Source organism: Natrix helvetica (genome assembly GCF_964273705.1).
Source record: "Natrix helvetica genome assembly, chromosome: W".
NCBI classification, from domain to species: Eukaryota; Metazoa; Chordata; class Lepidosauria; order Squamata; family Natricidae; genus Natrix; species Natrix helvetica.
In genome coordinates this window covers 1,704,098-1,721,848 of record NC_138555.1, presented here as the reverse complement: position 1 = coordinate 1,721,848, position 17,751 = coordinate 1,704,098, and the positions used below count along the sequence as shown (strand labels likewise).

General features: G+C 51.1%; 2 protein-coding genes across 2 annotated transcripts; one reads left to right on the top strand and one right to left on the bottom strand.

The window, feature by feature from the left end:
- Window positions 1-3,869: 3,869 nt before the first annotated feature.
- Window positions 3,870-6,605, bottom strand: LOC309400854 (GTPase IMAP family member 5-like). Its single transcript, XM_081969566.1, has 3 exons — window positions 6,530-6,605; window positions 5,356-5,414; window positions 3,870-4,753 (listed from the first exon to the last, which is right to left on the bottom strand). The coding sequence occupies exons 2-3, from the start codon at window positions 5,369-5,371 to the stop codon at window positions 3,903-3,905; spliced, it is 867 nt and encodes a 288-aa protein (XP_081825692.1). The 5' UTR covers window positions 5,372-5,414; window positions 6,530-6,605; the 3' UTR covers window positions 3,870-3,902.
- Window positions 6,606-7,515: 910 nt separating this feature from the next.
- LOC309400830 (GTPase IMAP family member 9-like) lies at window positions 7,516-10,468 on the top strand. Its single transcript, XM_081969531.1, has 3 exons — window positions 7,516-7,665; window positions 8,397-8,451; window positions 9,038-10,468. The coding sequence occupies exons 2-3, from the start codon at window positions 8,439-8,441 to the stop codon at window positions 9,694-9,696; spliced, it is 672 nt and encodes a 223-aa protein (XP_081825657.1). The 5' UTR covers window positions 7,516-7,665; window positions 8,397-8,438; the 3' UTR covers window positions 9,697-10,468.
- Window positions 10,469-17,751: the final 7,283 nt, after the last annotated feature.

The following is a 17,751-nucleotide window of genomic DNA, read 5'->3' as shown; positions in this document are numbered from 1 at the left end:
AGAGAGAGAGACAGAGAGAGAGAGAGACAGAGACAGAGAGAGAGACCAAGACAGAGAGACAGAGATCGACAGACACACACACAGAGAGTGAGACACATACACACAGAGAGACTGAGGCAGAGGGAGACAGAGAGAGAGAGAGAGAGAGAGAGAGACAGAGACAGAGACAGAGACTGAGAGACTGAGACACACACAGAGAGAAAGAGACTCGGAGAGACAGAGAGACAGACCAAGACAGAGAAAGAGACTGAGAGAGAGAGACAGAGAGAGAGACCAAGACAGAGAGACAGAGACCGACACACACACACACACACACACACACACACATACACACAGAGAGACTGAGGCACAGAGAGACAGAGAGACAGAGACAGAGACACACACACAGAGAGAGACTCAGACAGAAAGAGACAGAGAGACAGAGACAGAGAGACAGAAACAGAGAGAGACAGAGAGACAGAGACAGAGACCAAGAGACACACACACACAGAGACAGAGACAGAGACTGAGACCGAGAGAGAGAGACAGAGACAGAGAGAGAGACAGAGAGAGAGACCGAAAGAGAGAGAGACAGAGACAGAGAGAGACAGAGACAGAGAGAGAGAGAGAAAGAGAGCGAGACAGAGACAGAAACACAGAGAGACAGAGACAGAGAGAGACAGAGACCGAGAGAGACACACACACAGAGACAGAGACAGAGACTGAGAGAGACCGAGACCGAGACACAGAGAGACAGAGAGAGAGACCGAAAGAGAGAGACAGAGAGAGACAGAAACAGAGACAGACAGAGACAGAGAGACAGAAAGAGAGAGAGACTGAGACCGAGAGAGAGAGACTGAGAGACAGAGACAGAGAGAGACAGAAAGATAGACAGAGACAGAGAGAGACAGAAAGAGAGAGAGAGAGAGAGAGACAGAAAGAGAGACAGAGAGAGAGAGAGACCGAGAGACACACACACAGAGAGACAGAGACCGAGACCGAGAGAGACCAAGACTGAGAGAGAGAGACAGAGACAGAGAGAGAGACAGAGACAGAGACAGAAACAGAGAGAGACAGAGACCAAGAGAGAGACACACACAGAGACAGAGACCGAGAGAGACCGAGGCCGAGAGAGAGAGAGACCGAGACCGAGAAAGAGACAGAGACCGAAAGAGAGACAGACAGAGAGAGACAGAGAGAGACAGAGAGAGAGACAGAAAGAGAGAGAGAGACCAAGACAGAGAGACAGAGACAGACACACACACACACAGAAAGAGAGACAGTGAGACACATACACACAGAGAGACCGAGGCAGAGAGAGACCGAGAAAAAAAAAAGAGAGAGACAGAGACAGAGACAGAGATTGCTGAGTTTGGAAGATCTGTGCAAGAGCCAGAAGGATTTTGATAGACTCTGCAGCTCGTTGGTGAGAAAAGGAAGGTTTTACTCTCAGGCCAGAAAAACAAAAATGCCGAGGTACAGAATAACAGGTGGCCCCTGGCTCAGGAGCAGTAATTTAGTTATTGTTTAAGGTATTTGGAAAACGTAGATTGCCACCTACTCGCTCATGACAACTCAAGGCGGCTTACAGGAAATAAAAACATGATATAAAAGATGTGAATAGCAATAGTACTTGAGGCTTAGATCCCGCTTCCCAGGGCTTTTCCAGCCCTCTCTAAGTGGTTGACAGAGTCCGCCTCTCGACCCCAACAATCTGGGTCCTCATTTGACCCACCTCGGAAGGATGGGAGGCTGAGTCAACCTTGAGCCTGGGGGGGTTCGAACTCCCAAATTTCAGGCAATCAGCAGAAATAGCCTGCAGGATTCCATTCTAACCACTGCGTCACCATGGCTGGAGGTTGAAATGAAAAGAATATAGAAAATAAAAGTAGTACAAAAATAACCCCCCCTCCAAACTCCCCCCTGGAGGCAACACCCATTCATACCAGCCATTGAAGGGGCTGTGCAGGAGGGCGCATTTGTGCGCATGCAGGGAGTGTGGCGCGTGCACGGGGGGGGGGAACACTCATTGCGTTTGGAGGGTTCAGGCATGCGCTTGCGCCTTGGGCCCTCGGTCCAGAAAAGGTTAGCCATCACTGCTCTAGAAAGAGTACAAAGAACCCCCCCCCCAATGATCCGGCCGCCCCCTTTAGCCCTGCTGGTGGATCTGAGCAGTGAGGCTGCAGCCTTGCCCCACCGAATGAGGGACACCAGTTGGAGAGCGAGTTAAGGGAGTCAGGTGGGGCGTTTGGTTGTTGGAGGCAACTGGCTCCATTGTTTGTTTTCGTTAGGACTTTCCGTGCTTGGAGTTCCTGGACTTCATTGACTTGGCTGGAACTTTGCGGTTCTCCTGCATGCTTGGATTTGGGCTTTGAGTTACCTTGCTCACATCTCCCCCCCTCCCTTTCGTGCATAGAAGCCATTGGACTATGGCCAGCTGGAAATGGACAATTGACGGACAGCACTTGCAGGGGATTGACGAAAGGGCTTGGCGTTGTGAGATAAACACAGTCGTGGCTGCCATTCTGCCTCTCGCTTCGCCTTTGCGACAGCGGGAGGGGGAGAGATCGGAGAGTGGGTGGTTAAGGGGGGAAGCGTTTGGGATTGAAGCAGAGCTGGCCCTGACTTTGAGACACACCAATCAAGCACAAGGTCAGCCAAAAGAAGGCAGAGATGGGAAAGGCGCTGTCACACCTGCCACCGTCTGATCCCTTAGAAAAAGAAGACCCTTGACTCCTTTTGCTGTCTCCGTGGTAGAGGGGCTGCATGTCACCTCCGCTGAGCCCACAGGCCCGGAGCTGCCATTCGGGGGGGGGGGGGAATCCCCTCCGAACTGAATTTCCTGTGCTCAAACGATACAGAAAGCTTTCCCCACACCTCAGCCCTTCCCACACGACCAGCCTGTCTTCAGCCAATAAGAGTCTGCCTAGGTGTTTTGAGAACACTAAGAAGTTTAGGGTAATTCACATTCCTTCTCAGGATGCCTGACCTTGGGTGCTGTCATCTCCCCTCCCAATTTCTCCTGATGTACAACTGCACTTGCTTTGATGGCAAGATGCCAGCAAGATGCCAGCCGAAGATGGCAGACCAGACGGGAGCAAACAAGGGATCCGTTTCCAGAACTTTTAATTGGACATGGACAGGAAACAGGGGGATGGCCAAAGAAGAAAAGAGGGAGGAAGTTCATTGCATCATTTTCATCCCGAGCCAACAGATTCTGCCTGCTCTAATCCAGTGGCCCCCAATCCTTTCCTGGATCCTCGGAGGTCATCTAGTCCAGCAGCCCCCAACCATTTGGGCACCGGGGGTCCTTTCTGTGGAGAGAGGTTTTTCCATGGACCGGAGTGGGCATGGTTTCACATGCTGCCTGCATCCTGTGGATGGGGCATCACATGCCCAGTTTCTGGTGTGTCATAGCCCAGTGCTGGGGGGTCCAGGACCCCTGCTCTAATCTCTAACCAATTTGTTCTCCGTATAGTATAGTCTTGGAGAAAAAAATGAACCAGAAGTCTTTCTTTGCTAGTTAAACTAAGTGGGATGGATGACAACTATATTGAATTCCCATCAGATGTGCAGAACAGATTTCATGCACCTGGGATGCTGTTGGCTTAAGGGGGAAACACCCCTTTGATACTGGTACAACTGGGGAAGGGGCACTCCTGGGCCGGACTGGGACAAAGGCAAGAATGTGAGGCCGGTCTGGCATTGAGGAGTTATGGGGTTATTCTGCCCTTGAGCAGGTGGAGGAGAATGTTAAAAGATAAGGACCTGAGTCTCTCACTGGCCCCCAGGAAGGGCAAAGAAGACCCCCCAGCTGATGCCCCCAGGCCCATTTCAGCAATCAAAGGCAAAGGAGAAGCGGAGGGGACACCACACCACGAAACTGGCAGGTCTGCGATTGTTTATTTCCCAAACAAACGGAATTAAAAATCATGTCGTTTCAGGACTTCAGGGGAAAAGTAGCGATACACTGCGACAAACACCCTTTTTGGAGTTTTCATGATGGAATACACTTCGACAAATACCGCTTTTGTGGTGGAGTACACCTTTTGGCAAACCCCACAGGTGAAGCAGAATGGAAACAAGACCAGGTCAAGGATCCATCTGTACGGATTTCGGTTTTGCTCGACGAACAGCCGGATGTGCTCATCCCGTAAGCTGGGCTCCAAGTACAGCCGGTTGACGTAGTATCGCCCGCCGTTCTCCAAATTGATTCTCTGCACCATCTCCATCAGCTCCGAGACCTGCCTCTCCCGCTCGGCTCCCGCGGCCTTGTTGTTGAACCCGCAGAAGCGGTTCCCACACTGGCGGATCAGGTCGCACAGATTCCTGTTGTCGGAGTTTCGGACGTACTCCTGCAGGGGGTCTCCACCCAAATCCTCCGCACAGGTGAACAGGATGATTGTGTGCCTGGTGGACTGGGGTCCAAAAATATCCCGGACATATTTTGCAGCATCCGCATCTTCGGCAGTGAAGCGCCCAACCTGGGTCACCAAGATCAGGGCGTGGGGGCCAGGCCGGGAGAGTTCGACACAAGCCATAATCTCCCGTTGCAGAATCTCATCGTACTTTTCTGAATCAAACATGGCTGGTGTGTCCACCACAGAGATCTTCGTGCCCTGCCAGATTCCCTCTCCCCTTTGGCACCTCAGGGTGGTGGCTTTGGCCCCCAAGATGGACTCGAACACCCTCCGGCCGAAGATGGTGTTGCCCGTGGCGCTTTTCCCACCTCCGGACTTTCCAACCAGGATCAGCCGGAATTCTTTGTCCTCTCCTGCAAGTTTGGAAGACGACGTTAAAAAAAGGAATTGGGACATTGCCCAGGAAGGACCTCTGAAGACCACACTCCGGACCTCCATTGTGGCCTTGGAGTGCTGCTGAAGCACTCTTCTTTCTTTCCAATCTTCCTTCCTTCCTCCCTTCTCCTCCCCTCTTCTCTCCATCCCTTCTCCTTCATTCCTCCCTTTTACCTCACTCCTTCCCTTCTCCTTCCTTTCTTTCTGCCTCCTTCCTCTTTCCTTCTTTTGTTCTTTCCTCTCTCCCTCTGTCCCTTCTCCTCCCTCCCTCCCTCCCTCCCACGCATAGCCTTCCTTCCTTCCCTTACTCCTTCCTTCTTTCCTTCCTTGCTTCCTGCCCTTACTCCTTCCTTTTCTTCTTTCCTCCCTCCCCCTTCTTTCCCTCCCTCCCTCTCTCTTCTCCTTCCTTCCTCTTTCCTTTCTTTCCTTCCTTTTTGTTCCTTCCTTTCCTTCCTTTGTTCTCCTTCCTTCCTTCTTCCTTCTCTTCCTTTCTTTATTTTTCCTCCCTCCCTCCCCTCTTCCCTCCCTCCTCTCCCCTTCCCTTCTCTTCCCCTCTCCTGATTTCCCAGGAGGCTTTTACCTTTGTGGACGTCCATCCCTCCTCCAAGGCCACTTCAGATCTCCAACTGCTCAAAATCTCTGCAGGGAGAAAGCAGAACCCAAAGTTAGTTTTCTTTCCTCTTCCTGCTTGAATCAGGGGCTCCAGAGGAGGATCTGTCCATCCCAGGAGACAGCTGAGCTCTGAGGAACCTCTCGGTGGGGTAGGGTCCCCCCAACAGCCGTGACCAGTCAGAGACACAGCCAGCAAGGTCTAAAGCAAGGTCACGGCACACACTTGAAAGTAAATCAGGAAGACTGTAATTGGTGTGTGTGTGTGTGTGTGTGTGTGTCTGTCTGTCTGTCTGTCAAAGTGCAAAGAATGCTTATCAACAGGAAATATGCATGTGTAAAGCTTGTAGCGATTATGGGTAGTTAGAAAGTTGATAAAAGTAACAAGGATTAGACAACTTGCAGACCTCAGCTAAAAGTTAGGAATAGAGATGGCCAGCAGCAAATAAAATGTCTATTAAATAACTCCTGGAGCATTCACTAGCCAAGGTTTAGGAATGGGAGAGCTATAGACCAATAGAACAAATTGTAGAATTATTGCTAAATGTTGATTAGAGGATATTTCTTATTATCTCTCCTTGTCCCGCCTTCTCCTTTAGTGAAAATACATAAAGCTTTCTTAATCCTGTGTTCTTGGCCTTTTGATCAGGAGAATTCCAATTAAAAGCAATCAGAAAACCTGCACCTCGTGTCTGGCGCCCATCATTGGCTTCGGCCCCAGGCTCAGACCCGAATTGGGGACAACACTTTGGTGACCCCCAAAGCCCCTCAGCCGGGCTCCCTTTGGAGGAGCAAGTCCCAGAGCAGAATCCCTCTCTAGCACCTCTACCTTAGAGACCCCAGACCCAATTCCCTGACCTCCCCATCACGCCCCCCACCGTAAGCCCCCTTTCCAAAACGGCTGAAGGATGCTTGGGAGAGAGCGGGCTGCGCCTGGTTCCCATGACCCCCTCCTAGGGGAAGAAGACCCCATCCAATATGTCTCGGTCCTCCGCTCCCCCCCCCCACCCCCGAGTGCGCAGCTTCTGCTCTGGCGAAGCGGTTGCACCAGGAAGCCGAGAAGAGAAGCAGGTGGGGGGGGGACTTCCTCCTCCCCATTTAAGCCACCGCCCCCAGACCCATTTCAGCAACGAAGAGCTTCCTACCGAGAAAGAGAAGGAGCGAAAAGCGCTTTTCCCGGGCGCAGCCAGGCGGACGATCGAAAGCCCGAAACCGCCGGGCAATTCGGGGAAAGCACGTGACTCCTGGGCCGAAAGTGAAAGTGAATTGATGAAAGGAAAAGCGGCCGGGTGGGGAGACGGGCGTGGGGGGTGGGGGCTTCCGGAGATGGGCCTGAAGGACGGGCTGGCCTTTGCAAGCCGGGAGGCTGGGAAGGGGGGGTCCCATTTCCAAGGCGAGGGACCACCACTCCAGCCCTTGACCACTGAGCTGCACAGCCAGCCCACCTTTGGAGGAGCAAGACCCAGAGCCAAGCAGAATCCGTCTCCGGCACCCTCCACCATAAGAGACCCCAGACTCAATTCCCTGCCCTTCCCGATCTCCAGACAGCCTCTCACCGCTGCCCAGCCCGCAAGATGCTCACGGGGGAGCCCAGCCCCGGGCCGTGGAGGTGCGCAGTTCTCCCGCAACATTTGGGCGGCCACTAGCTGCACAGTCCGGTTTGTGTGTGAGAAAGAGACCTTCCCCATATGCTTGGGTTGCCCCCCCCCCCAATCTGAGAAAAAAGGGCTATGGCAAGCTCTTAAAAGGAAGTAGAGAGCTGGGGAGTGGGAGAGTGCGTGGGTGCAATTAGCATCCTCAACAGGAAAGCAGGGAATGCCGGAAAGAAACACACACACACACCCAAAAAAAGACCGCCCCGGGAAAGATTGCTGCGTGTTTTCCCAGGGTGCGTTTCCTTGGAGGCGAGGAGGGGGGCAGGATGATGTGGGATGCAAAGATTGGGGAAAGCTTATAGGGGTAAAGCGGGGTGTGTGGCAAGACACCTGGGCGGGCATTCAAGCCTGACCCCCCCACCCCCAGACTTGGGGGAGCAGCCTGCGGGGCCAAAGAGGCGCTCCAGGAGGGGGAAAGGGGGGGGCTCAATATCTCAGGAATGAGGGAGGGCAAGGAAACTCCGCCCACCCAGAGTGCCCCGCCCACCCAGAGAAATAGGACTTTATGGGCGGCCCTTGGCGGACGAGCACAGAAGACGCTCGCAACCCCCTCGGTGGAGCCCGGAGAGCGGCGATCGCGAAGCCCCCACAACACCCATCAGCTGCTTGGCGGAGGAGGGTCTCAGGTGGGTGTCTGGACCGCAGCGCCTCTCCCCTGGGGGCAAGAAAACGGGGAGGGGGCGCCAGCCATCAGCCTACGGCAGGTAGAGGGAGGAGGGGGCGTGCGGAAAAGACGGAGGAGGGGAGGGAGCTGCATTTGAGGAAAGGGCTGCGCCGTTTCCTCTTCCTCGGTTCCCACGTCCGCTTCTCTCCTCCCGGGGCGCCCGGAGCCTAACCGGGGAGGAGGCTGGGTCAGACCTGAGACCCGATGCGGCAGTGGCTGATGGGATGAGCGGGTGATAAGTCTGGCGGTGGGCGGCTCCAATGCGGCAGCGCTTGGAGGCGAAATGGCAGGGTCTCCTGCTTGGACAGGGGGTGGACTAGAAGACCTCCAACGTCCCTTCCAACTCTCTGATTCTGTAAGGCTCTCCTGCCTGAGCAGGGGGATGGACTAAATGACCTTCAACGTCCCTCCCAACTGTCTGATTCTATAAGGGTGTCCTGCTTGAGCAGGGGGTTGGACTAGATGTCCTCTGAGATCCCTTCCAACTCTGTCCTTCCATGATTCTGTAAGGCTCTTGTGATTGAGCAGGGGGTTGGGTCAGGATGACTCTGGGTCAAGGTAAGTGGGGGTGTGGGGTTGGGAGGGATGTTTTAAACCCCCTCCTCTAATTCCTCTTTTGGTGGGGGAACTCCTGGCAACCTCCAAGTAAAGCAGGTCTCTCCTTTGGCTGATTCTGTTTCACTTTTCATCCAGAAATCCCCCAGATTGGTCCGTGTGTGTCTGAATCTTCTGGAAATGGCTGGAAGAGGTAAAGTCTTGGGCCCCTGGGGGGTGGGAAGAGGATATGCTGAAACTGGGGAAAACAGGGATACATACAATGAGAACCAAATACAAGACAGGCAGTGTTGAGTTACTGCTGAACATAACAATGAATAAATACAAGCAATCCAAATTTCACCAGCGATGCTCTGGGTGTGGGATGTGGGCTTGTCCTTGGATGACCCTGTGCCACAGATTAAGATGGATTCTTCTTTGTGCTTCTGCCTTCTCCAAATGCTAAAAGAAATGGAGCCTGGCTTCATTTTCGTGCGTGCACTTGGTTTGAGAGTGCCGGCTGATAGGTAAAGGGGTTGGGTCAGCTTCAAACAATATACTGGGTATTTTGCCTCTCCGGCCACAAGATGGGGCTCGAGAGCCACAACGGTATATAAAGATTGTGTGTTGGGGCATATTTCTCCCTATGGCCACTAGATGGGGATAGAGCACAACAACAGAATATAAAAGTTATATGCTGGGGCATGGGACTCCCCGTCCTGGGTGGAGGGACAGGCTATGATGGACGTACGCTGCTGCCCAACTCCCCTTTCTTCTCTCTTGTCCTCATTGGGTTGTAGGGTCCGAAAAGAGGATCGTGCTTGTGGGCAAAACCGGCAACGGCAAAAGTGCCACAGGAAACGCCATTCTGGGATCCTCAGCCTTTAAAGCGTTCATGTCCCCAAAGTCAGTAACCGTGACTTGCCAAAAGGGGGAAGCGAGATGGAAGGAGAGGAAGATTGTGGTGGTTGACACACCGGGCTTTTTTGACACTGATGTCCCGGTGCAAGAAACTGCGAAGGAAGTGAGCAATTGTGTGAACTTCTGCACCCCGGGTCCACACGTCATTCTGCAGGTCATGCGTCCCGGCCGTTTCTCCAAGGAGGAGATGAAGGTGGCTCAGCTGATCAGTGAGATCTTCAGCTTGAACGCCAAGAATTACTTGATCACCTTGTTCACCCGCAAAGATGACTTGGAAGGGCAGACTCTGGAGGAATTCCTATCTGGGGGAAACTCTGCGCTTAAGGACCAGATGGCCCAGTGTGGGAACCGCTACCTGGCTTTCAACAACAAGGCCCAAGGAGAAGAACGAGAGGACCAGGTGGCCCAGCTGATGACCATGATTGATGAGCTGGTGGAGAAGAACGGAGGCGCTCCTTATTACACGGAAGAGATGCTGAAGAAAGACAAAAAGGAATATGAGGAAGTAAAGAAATTATCCTGGTGTTCTATTGTCTAACAAAGATCGGAAAGCCTCTCTAGTTGACCTTCTGCTCCAACAGCTTTGCATTTCCCCCCTTCTGCTCCAAGTTCCAATCCTGCCCTCACCTGGAGCCCTCCCAAGGACCTGTGTCAAGAGATCCTGGGCCAATTCCTTCGTCCGGGAAAAAGAAATACATATTCATGTTCGCCTGGCTCTGGGAAGCTGAAAAACCACTCCATTTTGTGATCCGAGCTTTCCCTGAGGAGTTTGACCAAAGTGTATCTCAGAATTGGTGGCAGAACTCAATTCAGACAGAAAAGCTCACTTTTGACACAGAGGCCAGATTCACCCCCCTGGATGACAGGATGGAAACACACAAACACACATACTCAATTGGCCCCATAGCCTAATTTTCTACCAGGCTGACCTACTTCCCTTCGGAAAGACACACTCTCTTGGGCTTCCCACCTCTCAGTCCTTCGAAGTAGACCAGGCCAGGAAACCACTGACATGAGAAATATTAGAGCTTGACTTTAGAGGTGTCAAGGACAGTAGCAGAATCCTGAAAAAGTCTCCCTTCAACCGCAGTGGGCACCAAAGAGCATCAAGAGAGGGCAGCCTTGAGGTTCTTGTTCACCAGCCCTGTTTTCCTGGGGAGAATTCATGTTTTTCTAATAGGGGCCACCTGTTTTCTCGCGAGGCCATTTTTGTACTCTTCTAGATCGCCTTCCGAGGGCTAATGTGGACTCAGGAGGGAAATTGTTTCTCTTTCAACCGCTAATAAATCTACTCCTTGCTTAGGAAAGAGGCTGTGTGTTTTGAAGAGGTGATTTGGGGAGAAGGGCGTGTTCAGTCCTCTCAGTCTATGGCTCTGTTGCAGCAATGCATCACCAAAGCAGAGGAGAAGGGGGCCAAGGAACAGGGGGTGGGTGGGAATGCAGAGTTTCCCCTGAAAGCTTTCCAGGAAAGGGGTCCATTTGCCTGGCAAGTCATGCCCTCTTTGGTCCTCCCCCCCTTTACCTTTGCTCCAAGTCTCTTCCCTCTCCTCACCAAGCAGGTGGGGAAGGGTTGGATGTCCAGTGGCCAAAGGGGAAGAAGAAAGTTCAGGCGTGTCTCCTGAACAAGTTCATTTCTGACGCAACTCAACTCCATCTCCCATGGGCCCCTGCCTCCCCCATACTCACTCCCATTCCTCCCCCTGTCACCTCATTGTCATCACCATCTTCTTTTAATGACCCCATAATCCCTTGCGGGGGGGAGTCTGGGCAACTGAATGGAGCTAGCAGAGTGGTTTTTTTTTGTCAAAATTTTTTATTGATTTTAAAAGTTTTACAAGGGAAAAGGGGTTAAGAGGTTATGGAACATTTTGACAGCTACATTGTGTGGGGGGAGAGAAGCCCCCCGGGTCTTGCAACTTTTACAAAAAGGAGAAATAAAAAACTATAAACTTTTGCATAGATATTAGCAGTTTTAAGTTTACACAAAATCATCAATATGTTTCAATCATTTTACTTTTGTCACTTCCTTGAAAATACATTGTAACAACATTTAGAATAGTATTTCAATTCACTTTTGTGATCTGAGTCTTCTTGTTGTCGCATCCTCCCCCCCCTCCACTGGCATAGCCTCAGCCCCTCCCTGCTTTGTTTCTTGTGTGACATCATCCCGCACATCACCTAAGAGAGCAGTATGTTTTTTCATAAAAGCCTCTGTTTCCGCAACTGTATTAATTCTGATTCTACTGCCCTCCCAAAAAATCAACATGCCTTCTGGTAACAACCATTTAAACCAAAACCCGTTATTATATAATTTTTTTGCTAAGAAGGAAAATTTCCTTCTCTTATCTCTTACTTTCTTTGGGATCTGCTTAAGAATGGTTATTTCTTTATCCTTATATTTTAATGGTCTTCCCCTTTGAGCTCCTAGAACCTCATCTCTTGTGGTTTCTCTAAGAAATTTAACATGAACTTCCCTTGGAACATTATGTGTTCTTGCATAGGCTGAGTTAATCCTATAAATCAGGTCAACATTCCACCCAAACTGTTGTTTATCTCTATTAATATATTCTGCTAACATTGTGGTCATGATCTCTTTAAGATCTTCATTTTCAACTTCTGGTAAATTTTGAAACCTAAGAAAAAAAGACAACCTTTCAAATTCCGTTTTTATCACATGATTCTCAAATTCTGCGTTCCCCCTTTGGACTGCCTCCAGGTCGCGCCTCATCCCAGCCGCATCCTCCTCCAGTACACCTATCCTCTGCTCATTCTGTATAGTTTTTTGTTGTGTCTCTCTGAGCTGGTCATTTAAGTCCTGCAGCTATTTTTTCATTTCGTCCTGTCCCTTTAAGAGAGCCTGAAGCATCTGCTCAGTAGACAAGTCCTTTGAGCTTTCTTCAGGGGCTTTAGGTTGTAAAAAAGATCCCAATTGTGACTGGTGGGCAATGGGGCTGGACGTAGAAGATGTCAGGGCCGATGAGGCCTTTCCAGGTGGTAATTTTTTTGGACCCATCATGAAGCTCAGAGATAGTTATTGTTCTATACAGGGAATGGTGTCCGTAGGAAAGCACAGCAGGTAGAGACCACCAAACAGGCAGATCCAAAGGAGAATAAGTTGTTTAGTTTAAGACCAAAGCAGATGGGTGGATCAAAACATTCCAAATCCAGGGAAAAAGTTTGTTTGAAGAGGCTCCTGGAGGTCTCTGGGGTGAAAATTAAATCAAGGCAACAAAGTTTTTCAAGGAAGGAGTCTCATGCTCAAAGACAAAGAAGAAAGAGGAAGTGAACCATCTTGGCTCAGCCAGCACCGGTGGTCAGGAAACAACAAAGTCAGAGTTCCCATACATAGCTTAGAGAAGAATCAGTTCAACCATCCTTTCTCTCACAGTTGTAGTCAGAAGAGGAAAAAAAAAAGATTTTCCCCCCATTAATTAAGGGAAGTGAAAGTATTTTAAACTTTTTAAAAACTTTCTCTCCCTTGCGAGGGAGAGATTTTCCAAGTGCCGCTTTTCCGAGGGGGGTGGAAACTCCCTCCCCCCTCCAATTTTGATTCTTCCACTGGTTGAAACAAAGTCCAAGAAAAAACTGCAAGCCAGTCAATAAGGTGTTAAACTGTAAAAGACCCGGGGAGAGCCTCCACCCCACCGCGCTTCAGCTGTTGCATTCAAATTGATCGCTTCCTTCCTGGCTGCGCTCAGCGAATCGCGCGTTGGCATTCCGCGCACTCCCTATGATCCACGGCTCCTGAGGCAAAGCTGGATACCCCCCCCGTGGCCGCCGCCATTTCAGGGGGTCCCAGCAAGCCGCCCCTATGGCAGGGCGCCACTCCAAGGCACCCTGTGCTCCCCTAGGATTCAGGGGAGCCCACCGAAGCAGCGAGAAGGCGGACGCACGCGTCCATCGCCTTCAGCCACCGGAAGTGGTCTCGCTAGCAGAGTGTTTAATGGCCAAATGCCCTTCTTGTTGCCAGGGCAGAGTTTTGTTCAGCTGATATATTCTCATGGTGCTCAGAGAGAGAAATATCTGCCTCTACCTAGGATCAAACTCACAGACCCCTGATTGTGAGGTGAGAGCTCCACCCTTAGGCCACCACCTGGAAGCATCGTGGAGGTGGCGGCATGTTATGGCTTTGATGGGGAACTTTAATCCTGATTGGTGAAAGACTCCAGGACAGCGACCTGCAGGTGGGTCCAAGCGGCAAATGAATGCATGGCTGCAGCAGGGGGTGTTTTTCTGGTCCCCACATCCTCCACTAGATGACCTCCAAGGTCCCTTCCAACTCTGTGATTCTGTCATTCTGTAAGGGTCTGCTGCTTGAGCAGGGGGTTGGACTAGATGACCTCTGATGTCCCTTCCAGCTCTGTGATTCTGCAAAATCTCCTGCTTGATGCGGGGTTGGACTAGAAGACCTCCAAGATCCCTTCCAAATCTGCTAATCTGTGAAGAATATGGAATCCTGATGGCAAACCTATGGCAAGCCATCCCTGTGGGCACACGAACCATTGCCCTATGTCAGCTCCAGCATGCATGCATATGCTGGCCTGCTGATTTAGAGCCTCTCCGGAAGGCCGGGTGAGGCCATTTTTGCCCTCCTCCAGGCTCCAGAAAAGCCTCCGGAGGACAAAAACTCTCCCTCAAGCTTGGGGATGGGTGGGGTGTTGCATGCACCTGTGGGTGGGGGGTTGTACGCACATGTACAGGTGGGTGGGGTGCATTGCATCGTGTGTCGGGGCACACACAATTTTGGCATGTGAGGACAGAAAGGTCCGTCGTCCCTGACATAGGACATCAGTTGGAAGGGACCTTAGACGTCATCTAGGGCTAGCCCAGCCCCCTGCTCGAACAGGAAGCACTGAATTGCAGAGTTGGAAGGGACCTTGGAGTCCAGTCTCTTCTTGAAAGCCTCCAGTGATGCACTCAAACTTCCAGTGGCAAGCCGTTCCACTGGTGAATTGTCCTCCCTGTTAGGAAGTTTCACCTTAGTTCTAAGTTGCTTCTCTCCTTGACTAGTTTCCACCCGTTGCTTCTTCTCCTGTCCTCAGGTGCTTTGGAGAATAGCTTGACCCCCTCTTCTTTGGGGCAGCCCCCCAAATACTGGACTCCTGCTACCATGTCCCCCTAGAGTTCTTCTTTTCTCTGGACTAGCTGTGCTCAATTCCTGCAACCGTTCTTCATTCGTTTTTGTTTCCGGGCCTTTAATCATCTTAGTTGTCAAGGTCCCGATGAAACAATTTAAAAAACAAAACACCTGGTTTAAATGCTTCCTTGTCACACCGGTGCTAACTGACCCCCCAATTCTTGAAAAAATGGAATAGTTGTTGGAGCTGCTCCTCCATGCTGCCTTCCACCTTATAAGCCAACTCCTTGAGCCCCACTCAGCCCCCAGGGGCCAATCCCTCCCACCTTCCCACTTTCTCTCCCCCTGAGCCTCCCCCCAGTGCCCTCTTGGAATGCATAAAGACCTCCCAAGCAGCCCCCTCCCCACTGGTCTATTCCTCCATCCATTAAAGATAAGTTCATTTTGGCAGTTGAACCCGCTTTCCCAGGGGTGTATCTGATAATCGTCACTGCGGTAAGCCTTGATTCCATGGAGTCATGCTTCTTGTCTGGCTGATAATAGCTGCGGTTGCTTCAGCTGCTGGGCTGAGTGGAGAGAGAGAGAGAGAGAGAGAGAGAGAGAGAGAGAGAGAGAGATATGAGGCTATCGCAGTCCAACAGAGGCAATGAAGATTAGCCGGAGGATGGTAGGAGCTCAGCATACCCAGGGGGCAGCCTCAGAGGCTGACATGGCCTTGGTATGTTTTTGTCTGCAGACCACTGGTGGGTTTCTACCGGTACAGGCCGGTTCGAGAGAAGAGGTAGCGGGCAGGCCTGTCACGTCCCCGAACCAGTTCCCTGTGGGAACGAGGTCGCCATGTTGTTTTTCAGTTCTGCACATGCACAGAACAATTTGTCCCAGATCAGGCAAACTAGTAGTGGCAGTGGTGGGAGACTCTGCCTACCCACCTGGTTGCTTCTGCGCATGCGCAGAAGTGTCATGCAAGTGCGTGAGTGCGTGAGCAAACTCGTAGTAATATAAATTAAAACCCAACACTGCCCCGGGTCCATGGGGTGGTTAGATCTGGCCCGCAGGGCTGCCTTGGAAACAGAGAAGGAGCAGCCTGCAGTGCCTCTGCCAGGAAAAATGGAGCTTGGGAGGGCCGCGCACGGCAGAGGGTTGCAGGAAGCTGTCGCAGCTGAAAATGGAGCTTGCACGAACCGTCCATGCCCCCCCCCCCGGAGCTCGAATTTCACTGGCAGAGGGCTTCAGGAGGCCGTCACAGACAAAACGGAGTTTGGGAGCTCGTTTTCATTGGCAGAGCGCTTGGGCCACCTCAGGCAACCCCAACATGAGTGACGCTGAGCTGGCCATGCCCACCCTGGCCCCAAAGTCAAATGCAACCATAATGCAGCCCCTCCATGAAATCAAGTTTGACACCCCTGGTTGAAATGGTCTTACCACCCGTAAAAGCAGTACTAACGCTTCTCGTGAGTTTGAGTCTATTCCCCTGGTTAATGCAGCCTAAACAAAATCCACTACGTTTTGTTGTCCATTTACTCCCCGAAGAAAAGTCATCTGGGCTTGTACATTAGTCTTTAAAATCTTCCAAATGAGCGTATACCTCAAGCACAGTGGATCAAGACCCTGTTACGTTACAGCATGTCGCAAGGGATCAAGACCATATGTGAAGTTATGGTGTGTTGCAAAGGATCGAGACCATATTTTTGGGGTGTCATAGGGGATCGACATATATGTTAAGTGACGGCATGGAGCAAAGGATCGGGACAGATTTAACAGATTAACAGAGTTGGGACCCTATAGATCATCTAATCCAACCCCCCCCCCCCCCCGCTCAAGCAAGAGACCCTACATCATTTCTGACAAATGGCACTCCAATCTCTTCTTGAAAGTCTCAAGTGATGGCTTCCGGTTCCGGCGGCTGACGGTGACGGGCAGAGACTGCTCGCCCCGCGCATCCCCGGTGGGCTCCCCACCCCTTGGGGGGCACAGGACGCCCTGGAGAGGCGTTCTGCCGGAGGAGCGGCGCAGCGGGAGGACCCCTGCATCGGCGGCGGCCGTCGGGGGGGCTCTCGCTTCGCTCCAGGCACCGAGGAGCGCGAAGGGGAGACGCGCTAAAGCGTCTTCGCTGCGAGGCTGTCCGGAAGAAAAAAAGAAAGTTGAAGGACGCGGCGGCGATGCGGTGAGGTGTAGACTCCTTTCATACCTATCACCAACTCTAAAACTCGTCAGTTGTGTTTAATTGGAACTTTTGGCTAATTCGGAGAGGTGTGGCTGGAGGGGAGGGGGATTCCCCCCCCCTCGGACAAGCGGCTAGAAACAAACGTGCTCGTAGCCCCAAGGGAAGGAGGAGGGGGAGAGCCAAACCAAAGAGGTCACACTCCAACTAAATGGATCTTCGGATTTAAACCTTTAGGTTTCAAGACAATGGGATCTGGAAGCCTTGGGAACTTTGAATTTTGAAAACTTTATTTGTTGCCTCAGTACCCGAAGTTGGCAGGGCAAGATGGCACACTTCCGTTGTCTTCATGAAAGGTGAACTTGACTCCACCTCTTAGCTTCAGGCTTCCAGTCTTTGTCTCCGTGTTATTTGGATAATTCTCTTGTGGATTGTTTGCTTTTGAACTTTCTGGAGTGAAAAACGTCTGTTCCCTGCCAGGGTGATTAGAGAGTTCCCTTGTGCCTGGTCTCTCTACCCCCCGGACTCCCTTGGCTGCTCTACCACTCTGACTGATTCTTCTCTATACTGACTGGACTCTTTATTACTAACAATGACATCTAAAAGACCACCTCCTGGAAAGTCCGGCTTTGCTGCCTCTGCCCCGACATCTGCAACCTCAAGTCCGAGCACACAATCAACATTGACAGCCTTCAAACAAGTTAAAACTACGGACTTGGAGTTTCATCAAATGTTTCAGCAAATTCTACAGGGACAAGAGGAAATAAAGAAACAACTGAAGGAGATGAAAGAAGAAATTAGAGGGAACTACGAAAATATTAATAAGAACTCACAGAGACTGGATCTTTTGGAGCAGGAGGCGGCTGAGATGAGGGGGGGGGGGTTGGAGGGCGTGCAAAAGGGAAACAAAGAGCTTGACACCCAACAAATGAAAATAGAGTTTGAGAGAATGTCCTTTTATCTTAGGTTTCAGAATGTGATGGAGACAGATGATGAAAACATTAGGGACATCATGACAACTATCTTGGCTGAGTATACCCAGAAAGAAAAACAACAGATGGGGTGGGAAATAGACCTGGTTTATAGAGTGAACTCCGCATATGCTAGAACACACAATGTCCCCAGAGAGGTACACATTAAATTTCTTAGGAAAAGCACAAGAGATGAAATTCTGAATACACAAAGGGGACAAGCCCTGATATACAAAGATAAGGACATAACCATACTGAAACAGATCCCCAAGAAAGTGAGGGAGAAAAGAAAATATTATTCGCAATTGGCGAATAAATTATACCAGAAGGGGGTGTGGTTTCGTTGGTTGCTGCCTGAAGGTATGTTAATATTCTGGGAGGAGA